General features: G+C 50.0%; 1 protein-coding gene across 11 annotated transcripts in view; it reads left to right on the plus strand.

The window, feature by feature from the left end:
* Positions 1 to 24,777, plus strand: part of TMCO4 (transmembrane and coiled-coil domains 4) — an 87,305-nt gene that overhangs the window by 13,027 nt on the left and 49,501 nt on the right. For 10 of the 11 annotated variants that reach the window (XM_059690989.1, XM_059690990.1, XM_059690991.1 and 7 more), the window contains 8 exons: positions 1,949 to 2,126; positions 9,835 to 10,009; positions 10,765 to 10,792; positions 16,506 to 16,638; positions 22,235 to 22,332; positions 22,581 to 22,724; positions 23,536 to 23,655; positions 24,186 to 24,350. In XM_059690989.1, coding sequence (XP_059546972.1) covers positions 1,957 to 2,126; positions 9,835 to 10,009; positions 10,765 to 10,792; positions 16,506 to 16,638; positions 22,235 to 22,332; positions 22,581 to 22,724; positions 23,536 to 23,655; positions 24,186 to 24,350 — 1,033 coding nt within the window. In that variant the 5' untranslated portion in view covers positions 1,949 to 1,956. The remainder of the gene's footprint in view (positions 1 to 1,948; positions 2,127 to 9,834; positions 10,010 to 10,764; positions 10,793 to 16,505; positions 16,639 to 22,234; positions 22,333 to 22,580; positions 22,725 to 23,535; positions 23,656 to 24,185; positions 24,351 to 24,777) is intronic. The other variant, XM_059690987.1, reaches the window with a different exon arrangement.

Consider the following 24,777-nt stretch of genomic DNA (forward strand, 5'->3'; position numbering starts at 1 on the left):
ATCTGCGCCACGGCCCAGAACAGGACATCATGTATCAGATGTCCTTCTTCTTCATCCAGCAAGTAGTTATTGATGCCTATAATATTCAGGGCCTGCTCCAAACTCTGGGGTACACCCGTGAAGCAGGGGTCTGCTTTGAGAAGCAGATATTCTGTTTGTATACATAAGTAACTGTGTACACAAACAGAATAGTTTAAAAATATATTCTTTCAGATAGAACTAAGTATTATAAATATAGACAGGATGCTGGGAGAGGGGGACAGAAGTACTTTAGCCTGAAGACATTCGGGCTGAGGCCAGAAGGATGGCAAGGTCAGGGGAGGAGTGTCCCAGGCCCGGGGAATGGCAAGTGCAAAGGCCCAGTGTGGGTGTTTGAAGAGAAGAAAGACAGCCAGAGTGGCTGTAGTATAGTGAACAAGCCGGGTGTGGGGGGCATGAGAAGGTTAGGGGCAGGCGGGATCTCTTACACAGGGCGTTGTAGGCCATTCGAAGGGGATCGGTACTCATCCTGGTGCGTGGGAAGCCTTCAGTGTTGGGGTCCTGCCCCAGCAGGTCCAGGGGTTCCCAAAGGTGTGGACGGAGGCAGCGTTCAGTTGATCAGCAGCCTAGCCAGGTTCTAGCCAGGTTCTCTAGCCAGGTTCTGTCTTTATTGTCCTGTTACATCTATATTTATACCAGTTGGTTTTAATCCTATCCATTCTATTCCAAAGGTTAGGGCGTTTCTTATCTCCATTCCAAGGTTACTCTATTGTTCTATTAAGCTACAAGGAAGTAACTGAAGGAGATTATCCTAAGTAAAGATTATGTAGCTTAAGCGTGATTGTTCGTAGTTAAAGTGATTAACTACCCTCCTGGCACTTAGTTAAGGGGTTTTATTCCCTCCCTAACTCCAGGGAAAAATCCCCACCTGGGGAAATAACCTTTCTTGGAGAGGTGACCTTGGTTAAAACACATAGCGCTAAGAAGGGGAGCAAACATATTAAGAACAGTATGCCATATGCGCCAGGTCCCTTGAAACATATGCTGTGCAGATGTTTCTTCCCTGCAGCGACTGTGTCAAGCAGCAAGGATGGACCGGCTTCCGGCACTTCAGAAGCTTTTAAGCAGGCGGGTGACAGGATTGGTGTATATGAAAAAAAGGCCACTTGGCCTGGTGTGGAGAGGACGGAGTATAGGGCTTCAGGAGTGTATTTGTTGAATGAATGAATGTATTTGGCCTGAGCGGAGCTTTTTGTGCACTAAGTTTTGGGTCGGGGGGTGCTGGGAGAGGGGGGTTACAGTTGTTCATATATAAAATAGTACAATAATTATTAAATAATAGTACAAAATAAATTCTGAGTTTTGAGTACTCACAACTATAAACCTACTTTTGCCCCCTGTTTATCCCCCCTCTCCCTTGTGGTTAGAAGCAGGCCAGCTCATGCTTCTCTGATTAGAAGGTTGTTTATTCTTTTTTAAAAATATGTTTTTATTGGCTTTAGATAAAGAGGAAGAGGGAGAGAGAGATAGGAACATCTAGGAGAGAGAAACATTGATCAGCTGTCTCCTGCAAGCCCCTGATGGGGATCAAGCCTACAACCCGGGCATGCGCCCTGACCGGCAATCCAACCACTAACCTCATGGTTCATGGGTTGACGCTCAACCAACTGAATCACACCAGCCAGGCAAGGTTGTTTAATCTTTAACTAAAAACCAATGTGGGCCTCCCTAGAGATCAGCCTAATAAAATATCGTCTTGGGTAATTAGCACAATTACCGCAGCCTCTAAATTGAAAATATCTCCTACTAGTGTTTGGTATGTCTTCAGTTTCTTGAAGATGATGAAGTTCTTAATTTTAACGAGGCTGATTTATGAATCTTTTCTCTCAGCGTTGATAATTTTTGTGTCCCATTAAGTAACCTTTGCCTACCCCCAGATGCATTGCTCACTGGGATTTCTTTCCTGCAGGACTGGAAATGGCCACATGGGACAGATCCAGCCCCAGGCTGCATCAGGAGGCTGAGCCAGCTGTGGAGGGGGACCCACATCTGCCCACAGGCCGGGAGTTGTCCGAGGCCAACCGCTTTGCCTATGCCGCCCTCTGTGGCATATCCCTGTCCCAGCTATTTCCAGAACCTGAGCAAAGGTGAGTGCTATTGTCCCACAGAGGGAAGGTCCTGCTTCCTCAGAGGCACCAAGCAGCCTACAAGTTATTGTGGGGCCCCAAAAAAGGAGAAAGTCATGTCCTTTCCTTTAAGGCGCTTACAGCCTGATAGGGGAATATGACATCTCACTCACGCATACCTTCACCAAGCATTTTCTGAGCACCTACTGTGTGCCAACCATCATTTGAAGTACATAGAGGGTACAGATGTGAGGCAGGGGGGAAGGTTACCCATTGTTACAGAGGGGCACTCACCCGACTCAACGCTTTCTTTCTTGCCGGGGTCCCTGCTCGTGGCGCCAGAATGAGGCAGGGGGTCCCGCGGGGGTGAGGCCGACGGAGTCCTAACGAAGCATGCCCGACTCCAGAGACCAGTTCAAGACGCAGATCTGACTTTATTGTTTAAGTGCAGCGACATATATAACATTCCAGACCAATCAGAAGTTTACACCATCCTTAGGGCAACCAATGGTAGGAAAGATAGGGTACTATGTAGGGGCTCTAGGGGGCTTACTCAGGCGGGCGCTGCCACTTCCCGGTGTGCTGAGGAAGCTTGTATAGGCGGAGTGCGCTCATGCCATTGCTTCTGCCACTGCACTGAGATAAATCTCCTGAGCTCTTCCCACACAGATGAACAAGGCAGACAGAATCCCTGCCCTCAGTTATGACATAGTTTAATAGGGGAATGAGATATTTATTCATTCATGTGACATGCACTTACTGAACTCCTACTGTGTGCTGTGTGTACCACACGACCCTGTTCAAGCATGTCAAACTCAAAGGCTAACACGGGCTAAATAAACAAAGTTTAAGTTTATGTGGGCCACAAAAAAACCCAAAAGCTTCAATTTTCATAGAAACATAGGTTTATTTCAATAGAGACATGCTGAATACAAAGGGCTGAAATAAATGAATCATCGTTAATATAAAATAATAGAACATTTTAAGAAAAATTAATATTTTTTCTTGAACATTAACTTACCAGACACTGAATAACTGCGCAAATTAATAAGCATAATGCAAATAAACCTATTTTTCTTGTTCTCCGAAAGCGAAATATTTCCTGTTGCTCACACCAAACAAGTCAGTACAAGACTAATGACGTGCGATCGGCTGCTAAAATACTCGCTGCTAGTATTAGTGGAGAGAAATGGTGCGCCTGCGCATAAGGGAAACAAATGCAACATGATTATAGTAATCAGTCATTAGCAAATGTTGTAGTTCGTTATTAATAATCAACACTAATAAAAGAGAAAAATGGTAATTGGCGTACGACGATACCCTTTTCATTGGCTAATCAGGGCTATAGGCAAATTAACTGCCAACTAAGATTGGCAGTTAACTGCCAACTAAGATTGGCAGTTAACTGTCAACAAGATGGCGGTTAATTTGCATATGTAGGCACAATGCAGGGAGGCAAAAGGGAAAGCAGGAAGAAGCCCCCTGACACTGACAGTGATCGGAAACTCAGGGGGGAGCTAAGAGCTGGGGGGCAGGGCAAAGGCGGCCCTGGGGCCGTCTTTGCCCTGCCCCCCAGCCATGATCGGAGAATCAGGTGCCTTTTCCGCCCTGGCCAGTGATAGCAGGAAGTAGGGGTGGAGCCAGCGATGGGAGCTGGGCACGGTCGAAGCTGGCAGTCCCGGGAGCTAGGGGTCCCTTGCCTGGGCCTAAAGCGAAGCCCACGATCGTGGGGCCGCTGCAGCTGTGGGTCCCCGCTGCCCTGGCCGGACACCTCAGCCAGAGGCATCCTGCAGGGGCAGGGGCGGAGCCTGCGCAATCGTGGCGCCCCCCCCACCCCCCGCTGCCACTGCAGGTCCCCGCTGCCCGGGCTGGACGCCTAGGCCAGAGGCGTCAGGCCTGGGCAAGGGGCCGATCCTGCGATTGGAGGGTGATGGGGGTCAACGCCTGAGGGCTCCCAGTATGTGAGAGGGGGCAGGCTGGGCTGAGGGACACTCCCCCCCCCCCACACACACACCCAGTGCACGAATTTTGTGCACCGGGCCCCTAGTTATGTATAACAGGATATTGTAAAAATTAAGTTACGAAATTTTTATTAAAACGTTTCTTACATACCGTTATATTGGCTGGGCCACAAAAATATTTGTTGTGGGCTGCATTGCAGGCCGCAAGTTTGACATGCTTGCTGTAGATAAAACGAAGGGTAATTAAGGGGAGGGTACACACCTGACTGATTGTAATAGCAGACAGATGGGGTGTCATGGGAGCAAAAGAGTGACAGTAATTCACAGTGTTAGTATCTGCCTTTGTCAATATCTAGCACGTGCATTAGATGTATATTTAAATTTCTAATAGCAGACTTGTTAAGAGCCCAGGCTTTGGCCTTGAAGGGCTTCAAGGATTCTATGGGGAAAGAGTTTAGAGGCAGGAGGAGGCCAGTGAGGAGGCTGATGGAGTCATCGGGGAAACCAGGACAGTGACCGAGAGGTGGAGGGATTCTAAATGTGTAACAGTTAGGACTGATTCAAACCTAACCGTTAGGCCTGACAGAATGGGCTAATAATACTCACCCTTGCCGGGTGATTACAAGAATTAAATGACTGAAGAAAGGTGGTCAAAAGGTACAAACTTTTGTACAAGATAAATAAGCACTGAGAATGTAATATACAGCATGACTATGTCAACACTGATGTATGACACACAGGAAAGTCGTTAAAAGAGTCAATCCTAAGAGTTCTCATCGAAAGGAAAACACTTGTTCTTTTTATTGTGTTTATATGAGGTGCTGCAAGCCAACTAAAGTTATTGTGGTAATCATTTCACAATATATTTAAGTTAAACCATTATGCTATATCCCTTAAACTTACACAAATATATATATATATATATATATATATATATATATATATATATATATATATATATAAATGGCGGGGGGGCGGATTAGATAATGTAGCACAGTGCCGGCACATAGTAGGTGCTCAATAAATGTACTGGTTACTTGCTAACTCTGGGACTTATTGTATTTGCCCCAGTTCCCTCATCTGTAAAATGGATGAACTTACTCCTACCAGTCAGGGTATTTGGAGCTGCAAGTAACAGGACACTGTACTAAAAGAGATTTAAAGAACAGATTTTTTCCCTCCTCAATAGGAAATCAAAAAGCTTGATTCCGTGCCTCAGAAAGCCTTTGGGCTGGCTTCTTGCCATCTCTTGGCCTTCCCCTCCTGATCACAACATGGCTGCCGCTGCTCCACACATCACATCCTCACAGGAAAAGGACCAAGGCACAAAGGAGGAGGGCCGGGGTTCCCCTCAAGTCTCCTCTCATCAGGGAGGAAATCTTTCCCAGAATATGCCAAGAAGGCTTCTGGCTAGATCCAGTCACTTGCCCAAGCCTCACCTGCGTGGGGGGTGGGGGGGCGGAGGGGTTAGGGAAAAATCAAGGCACTTGCCATTCCTAACCTCCACATGAGAGGTGGGTTCTGCTGGGGAGTTACTGCTGCAGAGAAGCAGCATGTCAGAGCGGGTGCTCGTGGGGAGGGAATGTGTAGGTGGCCCCGCAGAGCCTGCTGCAGAGCTACTGCCCAACAAATATTGGATATTCTCATCATTAACAATGGAATCACATCCTCTATCTGGAGGTTAGACTGTGTCTCATTCGATATTCTGTTCCCAAGCAAGCCGGAGTCCTATCTCCTGCAAGGGCCCGACTCTCCCCTGCTCCTGCCTGTGCCACATCTGGGAAGCCTCCATCTTTCCAGAAGCTTCTTCTGGCCTGATCACCCCCTGCCTGATAAGCTGATGCATAGATGGGGAAGGGCTCTGTGTACCTTGTTCACATAAGCAAGTGTTCATGAGCCTAGACAGTGTGGCAGGCCTGTGCTGGGCACTGCCTAGGAGAGCACATAGGAAAGTGGGTTATTGTCCTGGGTCTCCCTCCCATCCTCCACACCCCCCCCCCCCCCATGAGTTCTAAGCACATGGGGCTGGAAGCATTTGCCTTGGGGCATTCCTTCCTGAGAGTGTCTGATTCGGTTTCTTTCCACTTGGCTGATCTTGGTTTTCCTGGGCCCAAAACACGTTTTAAAGACAGCCTCAATCTTCTTATAGCTGTTGGCTTCAGTCATCTTAGGAAAACACTCTGTGGCTGTTGTTGTCCACATGGGGTGTAACAGCAAGCCTTTGAAATACTTCTTACCATGCTGTAAATGTCACAGACGCTGTTTCCTACGATTAATTCTATTTATTAAGCACGGAGATACGCATGAGTAGAACAGGTCGACAGACGTTTCCTGTAGAGGACGTGGTATTTTAGCTTGCAGGCCGTGTGGGCTCTGCCCCAGTCCCTCAGCTTTGCTGTTGCTGCCTAAAAGCAGCCGGACACAGTCGGCAAAGGAACGGGTGTGACTGACTGCTCCAATAAATCTTAGCCTACGGGAACGGGAACGGGCTGCAGGCCAGATGTGGCCTCCTGGTGGTGTGCGGGCCCCTGGGGAGTGGGAGGAGCTCTGGACTCGAGTTCAGGCTCCTGGACCCCAGGTGAAGCTCTGCCCTTCGCATCTGTGGCGCCCTTGATAAGGCGTTTAATCTCTGCGGCCCAGGGCCGTCCCTGCGAGGTTCGGTGAGGATGAAAGGGAATGTTGGAGGCACCCGCTCAGCCAGCGCCTGGCACCGGGTGAGGCCCAGGGCTGAAATCCCTGGAGAGGGCAGTCCCTGCAGTGGGTAAGCATGGCCTCTGGGGCCAGTCAGTTGTGGCCTTGAACCCCGGAGCTGTCCCATGACCCCTCCGGGTCTGGGTGTCCTTATATCTAGAATGGGGGTGAAAGCAGTACCTCCCTCCCTCATGGGGATTGGTGGGAAGGAAACAGGCAGTGTGCTTAAAGCACTTAGCAAACAGGGGCTGAGGATCGTTGCTCTGTGATTGTCATTGCTGCTGTTGATTTTCTTGTATCTCAGTGAGACCACCCACCACTTTAGGAGCAGTTCCCGAGGCCCTGCTGGTCTAAAATGCTGTCTGTTATTTGATAGGTTGTTGTACTGCCACTTTACATATATATATATTCCATTGCTCATTAAAGAAACACATATAGAGCGCCTTATATGTGCCAGGTATTATTCTAAACACACGGCAAATGTTAAATTTTAACAACCCTATGAAACAGGCTTCGTCATTATCACCTCTGTTTTACAGACAAAGAAACTGAGGCCCAGAGAGGTTAAGGAACTTGTCCAAGGTCACACAGCTAGTGGCAGAGCTGGGATGCACACCAGAGTTCATATTCTTCACTTGCCTCCACTCTTGTTAGGAGATGCTTCTCTGCATCCAAGACCTTCCTCGTGGACACAGGGCCACGCTGCGGCCCTCAGCCCTGCGCCCTTTCTGCAGATGAGTTTACCCCTAAGTGCTGATCAGTTCACCGAGTCATCCCTTGGCCCCCATACACACCCACATACCATCCCGGGTAACCCCAGTAATTGCAGCGAGTACTATCATAATAATTGCAGTAGCAGTAGCTAACATTTATTGAGGGTTATCGGGTGCCAGGCGCTGTGACCGTGTCATTTAATCTTTCCAACCAAACTATGAGGTAGGTCCTATTACCATCTGCATTTTGCAGCAGAGAAAAATGAAGAAAAGAGAGACAAAGAAAAGACATGAAGGGGACTCTCCCAGTAGACCTTAGTGCCTGACTCTGCCCCCTGTCCTTCACTGCCTCCCTTGGCCGGCTTATAAATGAAAGTAATGACACTAGCTAATGTAAGCTGAACAGCTACTCCACACCAAACCCTCCTCTGGGTGCTTCATATGTATCGTCTCATTTAACCTCAAACAACCTTATGAAGTCTCTCTCTCTCTCTCTCTCTCTCTCTCTCTCTCTCTCTCTCTCTCTCTCTCTTTTTAGTCTGTTTTTACTGATTTTAGACAGAGAGGAAGGAAGAGGAGAAGAGAGAGAGAAAAACATCAATCAGCTGCTTCCTGCACGTCCCCTACTGGGGATCGAGCCCCAAATCTGGCTATATATGTACCCTGACCAGGAATTGAACCAGCAGCCTTTTGGTGCACAGAACGATGCCCAACCAACTGAGCCACACTGTCCAGGGCTGAAGTTGATCTCTTAAACCCATTGCAGATAAGGAAACTGAGGCACAGAGAAGTCGAGTTACTATTGCAAGGTGCTCCATCGCTCAGATGCCCCTTTAAGAATGAAAGACTTTCCCCCAGCACCACCCGGGCCTGTGGCAGCGGAAGAGAGACCCCTTGCCCAAGGTTCTTTCCCCTTCCTAGGGCAGCCTTTATCCGATGACCGGCTAATGTGGCGGCATAAGGCCCAGCCCTCGCCCCACACCACAGCTCTGAAGGGTCACTCATCTTCAGATCTCCCTGCAGGGTTGCCTGAAGCTTCCATAGAGGCTGCCTGGCAACTCCGCTGCTCCCCTGCCCGCTCCAGCATCCTCCCTGACCTCCCACAGCACTGATCCCTAGAGGATCCCAATAGTCATTTCACAGCTGCCTCCTGGGGACCTGGACTGTAACAGTGGTGGACCAGGATTGGAACCTGAGCTTTTCACTGCTCCTGCCAGGGGCCTGGCCTGCAGCAATCTCTCCACTCGGCTTCGGCCACCCCAGCTCTAAGGACTGGGATGGGTGGGCTGCCTGGGATCCGTGGGGCTGGAACCAGGTGGTGCAAGCAGGAGGCCTTCTGACATTGTCCCTGCCACCAGGGAGCTCTGCTTGTCCCTAGGAGGCCTGATTCCACCCAATCTGGCTAGAACTAGGGGTGTAGAACCCAGTACAGGGAGCCCAGGACAGTGGGGTCGAGGCAGTCTGGGCTGCTGGGCTTAGAGATAGGCCTGGCTCTGGGCTGGTGTGATCACCTCCTAATTAACGCCCCTGCTCCGCACCTCCTGCCCGCCTACCGCTGCTCACCATTCTCTCTGCCATGAATGGTAACTTGGAGCCAAAGCCTGATGCGGACTTTGCCGCTGTCCCCAAAATGCCATGTGCTTCCTGCAGCTGTCTCAGCTCCGAGGGCTCCTTCTCCCCTAGAGCGATCAAGCCATCCTCCATCCAGGGACCCCTGTGGGGCTCAGCTCCAATGCCTGCTGTGGAGAGAGGCCCACGGGGGCGGAGGGCATGGGGAGGATAGACTTGTCCGCTGCGCTTTATCTGCTGCCGAGGGGCCGACTTTTCCCGAGAAAGCACATCCTGGGTGGTCCCCCACAGCAGCCAGTCTCCTTCTGTGGGAACCCTTTTCTAGTCGCTGCTCCTCACCTCCCCAGGCCGGCCTGGGGCTCCCTCTCTGGGCTCATCAGGGCTCAATTCCTGCCCTCTCCTCACAGACCACACGCCACTGGGATGAGTTCATTATTTCCCTGTGTCCCCGTGCTGTGAGCTTCTCATCAGAGGCTGCATCTCGCTCATCTCTGGTTCCTCGGCCCCCAGCACAGCCCCGGCCCAGGCTGGGCCCCGGGCACATGGTCAGGAATGGCTCGCTGGCCTCCTTCCTATGGTTTATCAGCCTCTTTGGTCAAAGGTTTGGTGGGGAAAGAAGCTAGAATCCCACCACCTGAAATTAGGTTTTGGCTCCTCTGTATCCCGTGGAACGCAGTCGCCATGGTTTGGGGTGTGTTGGCTGTTCGCATCATGAATGTGACTAATCTAAGCTTCCCAATGGCCTTGAAGTGCAAGTCTGGAAGCTATCGGATCTGAGTCGTGTTTGTCTTTCAGCTCCTTCTGCATAGAGTTTGTGACGGGCCTGGCGAAGTGGCTGGAGTTGTCTGAAGCCATCCTGCCCACCATGACTGCTTTTGCCAGCGGCCTGGGAGGCGAAGGAGCGGACATGTTTGCTGAGATTTTAACGAAGGACCCCATCTTGAAGGACGACCCATTGGTGATCACCCAGGTACACCCACCACCAGGTGGCGGCTGCTAGGGGAACCAGAAAAAAAGGTTTTCTAAGTCAGGCTGAAAACTTCCTAGGGGGCTGGAGGAGTTGGAAGATAAAATACTTCATCAGAATATCGTATGATGATGATGATTATCATAGCTATGTTAAATGACCATTATTGAATATCTACTATTGATTTAATGTATTACTTAAATAGTGCTTAGTATGTGCTAGTACCTTTACAAGTATTAACTCATTTAATTCTCAAAGCAACTTTATGAGGTTGGTAGTGTGAGCATTCCCATTTTCTAGATGAGAAAACTGAGGTACAGGGAGATTAAGGAACTTGTTCAAGGTCATGCAGCTGGCAGGTGGCTGAGCCCAGGTTTGAACCTTGCCACTCTGACTCCAGAGCCCCGGCTCCTGGTGCCAAGCTGTGGTGCTTTGTTCAGAAGTAGCAGCTTTGCTGTGTGTCCTTGGGCATGTCACTCACCGGCTCTGTGTGCAGTTAAAACAGGCAGCTTGTGACACGGGCTGTTGGTGGGTCGACCGAGCAGGTTTAAAACAGCCCTTCCTCTCCTTTGTATCGCTCGCTGAAATGCTCACACACTCATTTGTTTGCTTACTTGTTTGTCTGGCTCACCACTAGAGTCTGAGGCAGAGATATTGTCTGCCTTGCTCTCCCACTTAGTAAGAGTCAATACATTTGTGTCAAATGAGCAGGCTGGTTACATAGCAACTTATTGCCAATTTCTGCTACTTTTCCCCAGGACCTGCTGAGCTTCTCACTCAAGGATGGTGAGTTGGTTTTCTACGCTCTGTAAATTGTGGGTGCTCGTCTTCAGCCGGTAAAGCCAGTGATGGGCTGCCACCGGAGGCCTGGTTCCCTGTGGTCATTTTGGTACAAGGCAGGAAAGGGAACCCCATTCAGTCGGGGAGCCGGGAGCGCTTCATTCGTGCCAAGCACTCTGTGGCACTTCTTCGCGGTCATTCCATTTATTCCTCGCAATGCCTGTGGTTTTACCTCCTAAGTAGTTCTTGAATCCGGCCCCGTCTTCATCTAAACCCACCACCCTGGCCTGAGCCACCATCAGCCCCTCCTGGATGACAGCAGGGGTCTCCTCACGGGTCTTCCTACCATCACTCTGGCCAGCAGTTTGGCCTCCACCCTGCAGCTCAGATGATCTTCCTGCACATCGACAACGCTGCCTCCTGGCTCCCACCCACGGCCACCCTGGCTGCCTCCTGGTGGGCTGGCCCCTTCACCTCCTCCTCTCTTACCACGCACGCCCTGCCCTCTCCCCAGGCCGGCCTCCCTGAGTGCACCCTGCTCCTGGCACCAGGGGCCTTTGCACGTACCCCTCCCCTGGCTGGAGAATGCCCTGCTCCTCTTGCCCAGGTGCTCTCTCCCTCTCCCTCATCCCTCCACTCAGTCATCACTTCCCAGGGACAGGCCCTGGCACGCCTCGGCGTGATGTCAGCCACGGTTGCCGTTGAACGCCTCGCTGCACGCTGCTTTGCTTGGTAACTGGCTTGCCCTTCGGACCGTAAGCTCCATGGGGGCAGAGCCATGCCCGGTTTTCTTCACCACATACTTCCAGCTCCTGCACACAGTAAACACTCCGCAAACATCTGCTGGATGAATGAATGGGATGGATCCTTGTGTTCTGTTTTATGGATGAGAAAGTGGGCTCAGAGAGGTTAAGCAATTTACCCACGCTTGCTCAGTTAGTGGCAGTTCAGGATTTCACTACATTCGTTTCCCAGGGCTGTCGTAACAAATTACCTGAGATGGGTGGCTTAAAGCAACAGAAATTTATTCTCTCACAGTTCTGGACACCAAAAGTATGAAAGCAAGGTGTCAGCAGGATCCTGCTCTCTCCGAAGGCTGTAGACGAGAATCCTTCATGCCTTTAGCTGCTGATAGCTCCAGGTGCTCCTTGGCTGTGGCTGCATCTCCTTGGCTTGTGGCTGCATCACTGCAGTCTCTGCCTCCATCCTCCAGGACAGGGGTCCTCAAAAACTGCGGCCCGCGGGCCACATGTGGCCCGCCGAAAACATTTACCCGGCCCGCCGAGTGTTTTTGCCGCCGCTGCCTGTCCTGCTTAGCAGCCGACTCATCCCGGGCCCACAGTGCGCATGTGTGGAATGTCTGAGGGACCGTGAACTGGCCCCGTTTAAAAAGTCTGAGGACCTCTGCTCCCGGGCTTCTCCTCCTCCTTCCTTTCCTCTCCTCTGCATGTCTCTTATAAGAACATTGTACAAGGTGACTTCACCTTGAGGTCTTTAACTTAATTACAGTAACCCGCCCCCCTCATCTGCAGTTTCACTTTCCATGGTTTCAGTTACCCATGTTCTACCACAGTTTGAAAATATTAAATGGAAAATTCCAAAAGTAAGCAATTCATAGGTTTTAAATTGCACGCCGTTCTGAGTAGTGTGATGAAATCTTGAAGTCCTGCTCTGTCTGGCCTGAGATGTGAATCATCCCTTTGCCCAGCATATCTCTGCCATACATGCCACCCTCCCATTAGTCACAGAATAGCCATCTCAGTTATCAAATCGTTTATCAGAGAGAGAGACCACCGTCACATAACTTTTATTACAGTATATTGGTATAATTGTTCTATTTTCTTATTAGTCATTGTTTCTCTCTTACTGTGCCTGATTTATAAATTAAACTTCCTCATAGGTCTGTATGTAAAGGAAAAACGTGGTATATATAGAGTTCAGTACTGTCTGCAGTCTGGCATCCATTGGGGGACTCGGACCATGTCATAGTTGGGCCATCTATTCAAGTCCCTCCCCATAAGCTCCATGAGCACAGGGCCTTGTCTGGATTGCATATCATCGCATCTCAGCATCTACAGCACTTTTGGGCCTACGGGTGGGCATTTAGTACTGGATGGATGGATGGATGGATGGACGGACGGACGGATGAAAGGATATATGAATGCATGCATACATGGATGGATGGATGGATGGATGGATGGATGGATGGATGGATGGATGAAAGGATATATGAATGCATGCATACATGGATGGATGGATGGATGGATGGATGGATGGATGGATAGATGAAAGGATATATGAATGCATGCATACATGGATGGATGGATGGATGGATGGATTGAAGGAAGGAAGGAAGGATGGGTAGGATGGACAGATGGCTTTTCTGTAGAGGACAAGCTGACGCATGAGCAGGGTTCAATCTCTGTTGCAGACATTGATGAGGTGGGCACACAGCAGAGGAGGCTCTCTCTGCTGCTGGATTCCCTCAGGCGTGAGGCAAGGTGATTAGTCATGAAATCAGCCCAGGACATCAACATGAAAAGCTGCATTTCTCAGAACATCCTGGAAGGTTGACCTTTACCGACAGTATTGGGATCTGAGTCACAGAACGATGCCATTTGGGCAGCTGGATGGAATTTTGGGGGAGTGCTAATCACGTTTTTCTCTTCATCCTGTAACAACCCACAGAGCTCTTAGCACATACAACTGAAACAATGTGCCTTTTGTGTGTTGAAGGTTAACCTGAATGTAAGCTAACTCTAAACTGGGCTTTTGGCCCTTGGCACTGCGGCCGTTTGGGGCTGGGTCCTGTGCAGTGTAGGATGTTCAGCTGCATCCCCGGCCTCCCGTCACTAGATGCCGGAAGCACTTCCTGAGTGCTAACAACCAGAAATGTCTCCATACATTGTCACATGTTCTGGGGGTGGGGGCGCGCGGGACAGTAACACAGCCCTGGTCAAGAGCCAGTGCTCTAGAACCCCAAATTTGGCCATCTCAGGTGGGGCTGCTTTATTTGTAGTCGGTAATCTTTACAAGGTGTTCTAGTTGCTCTTCTAGGTCCCGAACATCGCTTGTGAAGTGTTGCATAGTGTACAATCCTCAGCTGCTAAGGCAGGTCCTGGTATCTCCACTGGCAGGAGAAGAGAACCTAGTCAGTAGGTTAAGTAGCCCAGGACAACCTTTCAAACTTTCAAAATGCCATGTAAGGCAAAGCCGGTCTCCTTGTGGACTCTGCGTTCGTGCCCTAGAGACTTAAACTGAATCACGGTTTTTGCCCTCTGAACTCTGAAGCCAAAGATAGCGTCAACTCTGGGCCAAGGGACCTGCGGAGGTGCACGCTGCATGGGACGTCGCAATCCCTACTGCAAACTTGGCTCTATCTACTTCCTGGCTTGGTCTTTATTGCTGGATCACAAGCCCTGCCTCCCTGGTGAATCAGAAGGGTTTGAGATCTTGGTCTTTGGTGACGGTGAAATGCAAACATTGTCACCTGGCTGCTGGGTTCTCCATCAGCATCCTAGAGTGTCATACAGCTTGTTACCAGCATTAACACTGGCTGGTCCATGCATTCAGCAAATAAGAACTGAGCACCCAGTGCATGTGCCAGGCCCTGTGCTGGGCCCTGGGAGTCATTTTAACCATAGCTGATACTCACTGAGTGCCTATCAGGCCCTGAGCTCAGTGTTTTATGCTAATTTTGTCAACCCCTCAGCAACTCTGGGATATCAGCTCCAAGTCCAGCAGCCTGGCCACCAAGATCCTTGAAGTGACCCTGACACAAGGCTGCCACTCTGAAGTCCCCGTGCCTGAGAATACCTTGGGAGATTACCTGTGCCCCTGGCAGCCTGTTCCACTGCAGCCTTAACAAATGGAATAAAAAATGAATCACTAATTATAATTGCCACCAATTAAATCACCATGGCCAAGGCTTGGTTAGTTTCCACAGCTCGATTATCACCTGGGTGCAATAGTCTCTGATCCCCTGGAGGCACAGTGCGCTCCTTTGTTTGGAGCTTTAATTGACCCCATAACCCCAAGATACAACATGCAGTTGTCTGTTTCCCAGCACGTAGACAGTTCCACATCGAGGGAGGCAGCCAAGGGCAGCTGGGCAAATGCTGCCAGACCATAGCTCGCTCTGAGGACTCTAGTTCAAGGAAGGTTCAAGGAAACCTCAAACTTCAGGACTTGAGGCTGCAACTTGTCGAAGGCTAGCCACTACTACTTTAGTATAATATTATTGCCCAGCATCACAGACCCTCAGCAAAGGAGACAATTCTGTAACATTCGTTGGGGCCAGTCCTAGAACAGGTGTCTTCGCTTCAAAACTTTGTGATGTGCATTTTAGACAGCACACATCATCACACAGGCTCTACGAAGTGGGTGCAAAGTAGCTGGATACTGAGCCCTTGTGCTTTCCCCTCTTTGTCAAAAAGATCCAGTGTGGGAGCCTGTCTTAGTACTGGACATCCTGGGCCAAGGGGGTGCACATCTTTTTCCCATTTTTTTAAACTTTGGTAAAATACATATAACAAAATTTAGCACCTTACCCATTTTTAAGTGTACAGTTTTGTGGCATTAGCTACATTCACATTGTTATGAACCATCACCACCATCCCTCTTCATCTTGCAAAACTGGAACTCTGTCCCCATTAAACAATAACTCCTCATTCCCCCCTTCTCAACACCCGCCCCCTCCCCAGTAGCCACCATTCTACTTTCTGGCCCTATGATTTGGGGGGTGAGGGGGGTTCACATTTTTAAAGTTTTTGATATAAATATTGTCAGACTGTATACTCACCGGGCTAGTGTGGCTCAGTGGTTGAGCATTGATCTATGAACCAGGAGGTCACTTTAATTCCCTGTCAGGACACAGGTTGTCAGGGCTCAATCCCCGGTGTGGGGCATGTGGGAGGCAGCCAATCAATGCTTCTCTCTCATCATTGATGTTTTTCTCTCTCCCTCACTCTTCCTCTCTGAAATCAATAAAAATATATATTTTATAAATAAATAAATAAATAAATATTGTCAGACTGCACACTCTCACCTGAGCACCGTGTTCATTGCCTCCTTAACAGCTTTGGGATTTTTTTTAAAAAATGACCTTGGCTAATTTGGTGAAAAAGTACTACCTTGCTTTTGATTAATATTTTTAACTAGAGGCCTGGTGCACAAAAAATTTGTGCACTCATTGGGTGGGGGGGGGGGCCTCAACCTGGCCTGTGCCCTCTCAGGGGATGACCATCTGCTGGCTTAGGCCCGCTCCCCGGGGGATTGGGCCTAAGCTGGCAGTCAGACATCCCTCTGGCAGCCCTTAGCGCTGCTGAGGAGGCGGGAGAGGCTCCCACCACCACCGCTGTACTGGCAGCCATCAGCCTGGCTTGTGGCTGAGCAGAGCTCCCCCTGTGGGAGCGCACTGACCACCAGGGGGCATCTCCTGCATTGAGTGTCTGCCCCCTGGTGGTCAGTGTGTGTCATAGTGACCAGTCATTCCCAGTCGTTCTGCTGTTAGGGTCAATTTGAATATTATCCTTTTATTATATAGGATAGTTGCACATATTCCATCCAGGAAGCTGTGCTATTGTTTAATTGACTGGTTCTCATGGGTTGCGTGTTTAGGATGTTTCCAGGGTTTGGGTTTTGTCAGTTACTCTGCTGTTAACATCTCTGTTCTTAAAGGCAAACTGACTCCCTGCCCATGTTGTTTCTCTCTTTCGAGGGCGTTATGATGCTCGGGCCCGGGTCCTCATTTGCCACGTGACCTCCCTCCTCCGCCTGCCCGTGGGGGAGCTGGATCTCCTTGAAGAGACGTTCCTTGAGAGCCTGAAGGAAACCAAAGAGGAGGAATCTGAGTAAGCGAGCCCTGAGACCGGCCAGGAGTCCAGAATGACCACTTGAGTGCACTTTCCAGATAAAAAACCCCTCTTTCCATTAAGAAACAGTGCACAGAACGTCCCAAGGCAGCCAGACTGGCCGTGTGGCCTTAGCAAGTCACTTCCTCTCTTTGGGTCCTGGTCCTCATTTCTAGGAAAAGGAGATTGAATGGGTGATTGCTAAGGGCTTGTGACTTTAACATTCTGTGCTCCCAATAGCCTGCTTCACATTGGGTTCTTGTCTGTGGGCCGGAGTGGCCTGGGTTCAAATCCTACCTCTGACATCCACCCGCCTTTTTGACCTTGGGCAAGTGCCCTCCCTTCTCTAAAGTGCAGCATTCTTACCTGTAAAATGGGGATAAGGATAGCGTCCTCCCAGGGTGGTTGTGAAAAAGGAATGTGACCATATTATAAGGTGCTCGGCCCAGGGCTGGCATGAGCAGGTGGTCGGGATGGGAGTCCTTCCCTTCCCCCCTGCCCACGTGCCCCGGGACCTACCAGCTGTAGAGCGGCTTTGCTGTCTGTGCGTTGTTGGGAGTGTGTAGAGGGAAATTATCCTGGCAACTTGGCCAGAGCTCAGCTCTTTGCTAAACACGGAATCTAATCCCAGAGCAATCAATCGATCCTGTCACAGCCTAATTGTAGGCTCCATGCACCAGGCACGTCTCCCAGCCTTGGGTTTTGTTCTGCCACGGTGACGGTCTGAGCAGCTAGGTCGTGCCAACTCAGCCCAGCTGGGAATTTAGCTCTGAAGCCAAGTTCAGACCTGGAGCCGCCCTCCTGCCAGGGTTTGGAGGGCAAAGGGAGAGGTGGTTTGCTTGAGAAAGGCGGAAGCTTGGTCTATTTTTAAAACCTGACAACAGACTTGCTTTGACTCCCAAGGCTGTGTTAAGAAAGAAACAGGTCAATGACCACCATTACGAGGGCTGCTCAGTGTCTGGAAATGTATTGGACGTTTGTAGTGTCTTCGGTGCCTTGAAATGAAGGAAACTCTCAGCTGTTGTTTGCAAAGCTTATTGTCAGAAAGAAACATATTACCCAGAGGATTTGTTCTGAAGATGCCGGTAGTCATATCAGGGAATGTGTAGAAACGGAAGTTCTAACACAGCCCAGCTCTGCCACTTACCAGCCGTGTGACCTTGGACAAGTTAGTTCACTTCTCTGGGCCTCAGTTTCCTCACCTGCAAAATGGGGATGATAATAATAGCGCCCTGCTCATAGGGTTCTCCTGGGGCTCAAATGAGTTCATACATGTAAAGTGCTTCAGGCGGGCTTTGTATAGAGCAACTGGCTGATAAATATCATTTGCTATAGTATCTGTTATCATGGCTGTTATTACTATGTATGAACACTTTCCTCAGAAAAATACTCCATGTGTGGAATTTTTAATTCAGTGTTAGGGACTTTGGACACTTCTCAGGTTCTATCTGTGGTCTCTGGAAGGACCTGAGACCCAGGAAAAGCATAGCAAGTGTTCAGCCTGGTTCTTGGTTTGATTCTGCCACCCAGCCTCTGTGTGGCCCTGGACATGTTGCTTTCCCTCTCTGGGCACCAGCGCCAGTTTCTTCACCTATACAAGCAGAGGATCGAATTGTATGTAGGTTTCTTTTAACTCTAAGGTTTTGTGTTTCTGTAAGGCGAGCTTATCACTCGGCACCCCAAGGGGATCCTTTGCAGCTGGGGTTCAGGGTGTGACGTACTTCCTTTCTGTTCTTGGGTTCCTGTCTGAGTCCATAAGCCATTCAAGTTTTCCCCATTTCTTTGACGATTTCACTCCTTTGTGCCTCAGTTTCTTCATCTCAGACTTGGGGATAATGGTAGTATCTCCATCATTAGGCAGTTAAGAGGATTCAATTAATGAATACATATCAAAAGCTTGGAACAGTGCCTGGCACATAGTAGGTCTCAGTGAACATTAGGTAAAGTCCTGCTGGAGGTTGACCCTGGTCACATCATAAGAACATTGTCAACATCTAATTTCTATCGAGTGTTTACTAGATGTCGGCACAAGAGGTCTCCTCATTGGGGTGTTCCTAACAATCTCCAGAGGTTTCACAGGGAAGAAACAGGAAGTCAGAGGAGCGCCTTAACTTGCCCAAGGTCACCCAGTGGTCAGGTCATCACCTGATTCAACCACCTATCCAGTCTGCACGTCACTGGCCTTATCCCTCAAGGCCTGGTTGGCCAGCCCAGGTTTCCTCCTTGATTCTGAAGAAAGCAGTAAAGATAGTTATTTTATGGAGCTTTCTAAGCTTTTACTAGGAAGTGTCTCTAGATATCCTAGAGATAAGCTCTCCCTCTCTATCAACTGGAGAAGATGACTAAAACAAAGAAGAGGGTGGGGCGAGGATGACTGCAAGGAGCACCCTCACGGGGAGATCAGCTGGAGGGAATGAAACTGATGTGTGGGACCCTGAGATGGACAAGGTGGCCTCTTGCTCTTGATTAAGCATCTGTGGCTCCAGCCTGGGGTTTGGCCCAGATCTGTGTTTAAACTCCCGCCTCTGTCTTTGGAAGGCGGACATGGAACGCCAACTCAGGGTCCTCTCTGGCATTCCAGAACCCGAGTGTGGCCAGGGACTAGGATGGCGGAGATCGCCATGGTACCTAACCAACAGGCAAAGTCAATAACAGGAACAGAGCTTCGTTTGAATTGGGATTTGTGCTCGGAACTCTCACTTCCAACTATAGGACAGGCACAGCATCAATGTCACTCAGAGCAAATGTCTCCTGCTTTCCATGTTGACATTCAGACAAGGGAAGTAATAGCAGGAATAAAACGCCTGGATAATTAATGATGACTGGCAAAGCTCTTCGTGTTATGCACAAAACAGTTATGAGGAACATTCAGGTGCTTATATAAATAAGGAAGTAGATTGGCAGTTCAGGCGAATGCCGAGAGAGAGAGAGAGAGAGAGAGAGAGAGAGAGAGAGAGAGGGAGGCTGAGTAGGAAAAATGCTGCATTCTTTTTGATTCAGCAAATGTTTATAAACATTTCAATAATAATACAAAGCAGAATTCTAGAGATTAATGGTTCATCTAATCTTGGCAAAATGAGTTTGATACACTAGCATTCATACCTTTAGATACAGCAGCCTCAAGAACTATTTTTACTTTTTAGTTATTTTCTTCCCTTGAGGCTACGAGTCTCCCCCTCCATAAGCTCAGCTAAACATGATGATTAGTGTCTAGAAGCAGATGGGACTGACAGATGTCAAGGGCACCAGCTCAAAAATGTGACTGTGTTCTTAAAAACAAATCTGTAGTAATCATTAAAATGTTTTAACATTCCAGCCTTGTTCTTATACCCCAGAATTGTATTCTCTTTTAAAATAATTTTATTTATGTAAATTACAGTTTACATTCAATATGATTTTGTATTAGTTTTCAAGAATATAGCATAGTGGTTAGACAATCATATAAATTACCACGTGTTTCCCCCGATATTTCTGGTACCTACCTGGTACCATACATAGCTATTGCAATCAGAATTTCATTCTTTTTTCTTTTAATATATTTTTATTGATTTCACTTCAGAGAGGAAGAGAGAGGGCGAGAGACAGAGAGAAATATCAATGATGAGAGAGAATCATTGATCAGCTGCCTCCTGCACTCCCCCTATTGGGGACAAAGAACACAACCAGGGCACGTGCCCTGACTGGGAATTGAATTGTGACCTCCATTCATAGGTCAATGCCCTGGTTCATAGGTCGATGCTCAACCACTGAGCCACACTGGTCGGGCCAGAATTTCATTCTCGATGGTGACTGGCCTATGCTCTGTTCCGTGCCCCTCTGATTTTCATAGATGTGGACAGTGAGTGGGGGGATAGATCGCCGCAGCAAGAGGTTCAGGATCAATCCTGGTCAGAATGACTTGGTTCTGTTCAAGAAACATTTTCTGAGCACCCTCCGGGTCCTATCCCAGGGCCAGCTGCTGAGGGTCGCAAGCAGGAGAGGCTCAGCCTGTGCCCTGAAGGTCTGGCCCTGCGGTTCTCAAACTAGGAATGCAGCAGGCCCCTGGAGAGCTGGTTACAGGTAGTTTCCACACCCTCACGCCCAGAGCTTCTGGCCCAGGAAGCTGTGCCTTTAATGGCTACCCTCTGGGGATTCTGATGCATTTGATCCAGAGCCCATCCTCTGAACATTGATGGTCTAGAAGTGCAGGCTAAGACCACCAGACAGATGACAATGCCGGGGTTGTATGCGGACCATTGCCCAGAGCTCTCACCAGACCCCTGGGAATTCAGTACTGTTATTACCCCCCTTGCTGGGCATGTGCCCTGACAAGGAATCAACCCGGGGCCTCCTGGTTCATGGGTCAGTGCTCCACCACCAAGCCACGCTGACCGGGCAGGACGGACTACTTCTCACCATCTTGTGCAGTTCATGAGGGAAGAGACGAGAAGGACACAGATGTTGGTCCAGACTGCCGATCCCTGGCACCCAGAAGGGCCCCCGGGCCATCCACTCTCAGTCAGTGTGTTGATTGGTGAATGAGGAAGGAATGGATTTAATCTTTACAAACCAACTACCTTCAGAGGTAGGTGTTACTGTCTGCGTTTTACAAAAGAGGAAACTGAGGCTCGGGAAGACGCAGGAGCCACCGTTGGTCAGCATCCGCCGGGTGCCTTTGTGCCGCATGGTTGACAGACTTCCTCTTCACCGATCCCCACCGCCCCTCGAGGGGGGATCTTAGCCCTGACTTTGTAACATGGGGACAATAGTGACACGGCTTCAGGGATAAGATAAACCACAGGAAACATAAAGCATGGCAGCTGGCATGCAGGAATTCCCCATCAGTATTAACCATCTTTTATCACCGTCTGCTATCGCTCTGCACATTGAATTGTCCAAACTCCAACTTCAGTTCAGAGTTCGTGCCCCTGATGTCCGCTTGGTCCTACTCCTTAGCGTCCTAAAGCACTGAGGACCGGGTGTCCGTCAGGAAAACGGGGCTGAGTGACGCTCTGAGCACTCACGTTGGCCATTCTCAGGATTCAGCTGACCCAAAGCACTCCAAATGCTTCCCTCCTGCTACATCTTATAGCTTTTTACATTTCCACTCTGAACGATACTAGCTAGTGCCCCACGGCCAAGGTCTCCAGAGCAGACATTTCTCTAACCCATCTTTGAAATGGTTATTCTGAAAGAAATTGGTTTCTGAATATCCCAGAAGGAGGCGAGCTCAGATGTCAAGGGGAAGGGAAGGAAGGAGGGAGGCGAGGGCGTCTGTGATTCTGTTTGGTACTCGTCTGGGTCCATCTGTTCAAAGATATTTTTGTGCTTCTTTTACTGTTATTGTTATCTTTTTGTCTTTCCATCGTTCAAATTGCAACCCTGTTAGGATGGATCCTTTGGGTAAGTAGAGCATCCCGCACGCTGGGATTCCCCAGCTGGGTTTTAGAATGTTCTCGGCTTTTTAAAAGCATCGATAGGCCCAGGGTGACCTTGGTACCTTGCTCTGAATGACAGAGTGCCCAGCACTGATCCCAGCTTGGGGGTTGGTGAGGCGGAGGGGTCTCCAGGGGTTCCAGGCACCACCGACCCTAAGGACCAACCTCTTCTCCCTCAGAACGGCTGAGGCGTCCAGGAAGAAGAGAGAAAACAGGAAGAAATGGAAGCGCTATCTGCTGATAGGCCTGGCGACCGTCGGAGGCGGGACAGTGATCGGTGAGGCCAGCGCAAGCTGGGGTGGTGGCACATGGGTCCGTGCAGTTTAGAGTGACGGGAGATGTCAGGCTGGGAGTGGAGAGGGCCGAGATGGGCTGGCAGGTGTCCCTGGGCACATAGTAGGTGCTCCATCAGCAATGTGTTCATTCGCGTGCCTCTGTGGAAGGCAGTGGGTAGCGGAGGGGAGAATAACCCAGCAGGCCACGTCCTCACTCCCACCTTTCCCCTACTTTCTGCTTTATTGGCAGGAGTGACTGGGGGCCTGGCCGCCCCTCTTATTGCCGCCGGGGCCGCGACAATCATTGGCAGTGCTGGGGCAGCGGCTCTGGGCTCAGTGGCCGGCATAGCTGTCATGACGTCGCTGTTCGGTGCAGCTGGAGCTAGTCTGACAGGTAAGGTTCCAGAGGATGGGGCAGTGAGGAGGGTGGCCCGGCTCCTAAAGGACCCACCCAGATTGTCCCCAGTGATGGCTCCCCAGGAGATGGAGGAGGAGCACACGACTTTTCTCATGCTGGGTCCCAGCCCTGCCGGAACTCGCAGCAGGCTGCACAGAGGACTGGGCGATCGCTCGGCGTGGGTGGTGCAAGGCCTGCGTTTGAGAAACTGCACCTTGTGTAGTAGACGTCCTGAGAAAGGTCTCATTGGACCTGCTGGTCACCATTTAGGAAGTTTCCAGACAGGCCTCCTCGGAGACACTTGGGCTTCCTCCTGTAAGAGAGCACATGGCTACTCTTCACTTACCAGCATCTCCTGGGGGAGTTTTCCCAAATCATATGTCAGCAGCCCCCCCACATTCCTGTTCCACTCCTCACGTGGGTTATCACTTTCCACATTGAGAATCTTGGTCAGTTTGATCCACTTTTACTGAAAGGAGTGTGTTGTAGCCCTGATGTTTGTGGGCAGGAAAATTGACATAGAACCGACTGAGTCAGGACAGAGTGGTAGTTATGAGCCTGGGCACTGGGCTCCAACCCCAGCTCTGCCCCTCGGGGGCAGCCCAGCCTCTGGAAGCCTCTTACCCTCATTGGTAATTGGGGACAGTAATGGCACCTGCCTTAGTGAGTTGAAAAGTGAGACGTGTCCAAGGGCAGGGCACCTGGCCGGCACTCACGGTGTGAGTTGTGAACACAGAGAGCCTCTCTGACTAACACTCCCCGGGACCCCAGGTCACCTCCGTTCTCATTTCTGTGTCTGGGTCTTTAGGATACAAGATGAAGAAGCGTGTGGGGGCCATTGAGGAGTTCACATTTCTGCCTCTGACGGAAGGCAGGCAGCTGCACATCACCATCGCCATCACGGGGTGGCTGGCGTCCGGCAAATACCGTGAGGACCAGAGTGGAGTGGACAAGGGTGTAGAGGGGGTAGATTTTGGCTGAGCGGGCCTGCTGCTGTGGGCCTGACCCTGGCTCTTGCCTGTGTATGTCTTTAGAGGGTGGGTAAGGGAGCCCCATTTTGCAGAGGAGGAAACTGAGGCTCAGGGAAGTAAGGAGATTTCATTCCACATCCATCTACTCATCCATTCATCTGTCATCCATCATCCATTCATACAACTGCCTATCCATTCACCCATCCACCCAACTATCTGCACATCTACCCATCATCTATCCTTCCATCAGTCATCCATCCAACTATCCATGCATCCTACTCTCCATCCATCTATATCCATCTATGTATCCATCCGTTCACCCACCCACCCACCCATCAATAAATCCATCCATTCAGCAGTATGTATAGGTACATACCGTGGGCCTCTTGTCTCCCCCCGAGGGTGAGTGGTCCCCTGTCTGGGAAAGTGGGGTGGGGCATCCTCTAACACAGACAGGAGAGACCCCACCTACCTGTGTCCTCCCCAGGCACCTTCAGTGCTCCATGGGCTGCCCTGGCACGCAGCTGCGAGCAGTACTGCCTAGCCTGGGAGGCCAAGTACCTGATGGAGCTCGGCAACGCCCTGGAGACAATCCTCAGCGGTCTTGCAAACATAGTGGCCCAGGAGGCTCTAAAGTACACAGTGTTGTCTGGTAAGTCCTCCTGTCTCTACCGCCAGCAGCATGCCCCCTGCTCCCAACCCACGCTGGTACCAGACCTTTGCATACCTGAGGCCCCAGGTGAGCCAGGCACTGTGCTGGATCGTAGGAACATGGAGAGGTTAAGACACTGAGTTCCTGTCTGTGTGAAGTGTAGGGTCTTCTTGGGGAGGAGACAGGTAAACGGCCAGTCCCATTATCACATAATGTATCAGTTGGTTCTTGCTGCCTAAGAAGCCACCCCAAAATTCGGTGACTTAAAATAACCGTCATTTATCATAATAGCTCCGGAGTCATGAGGCTTCATTTGGCTGGCCTTTGCTGGGTCTGCTCGTGGATCTGTGGGTCAGCTGACTGTCCACCGATCCAGCTAGCCTGGTCTGGGGCAACCAGGGCAACTTGGCTCTGTCCCATTTGTCTC

Source organism: Myotis daubentonii, chromosome 3 (assembly GCF_963259705.1).
Source record: "Myotis daubentonii chromosome 3, mMyoDau2.1, whole genome shotgun sequence".
In the NCBI taxonomy this organism is placed as follows: Eukaryota; Metazoa; Chordata; class Mammalia; order Chiroptera; family Vespertilionidae; genus Myotis; species Myotis daubentonii.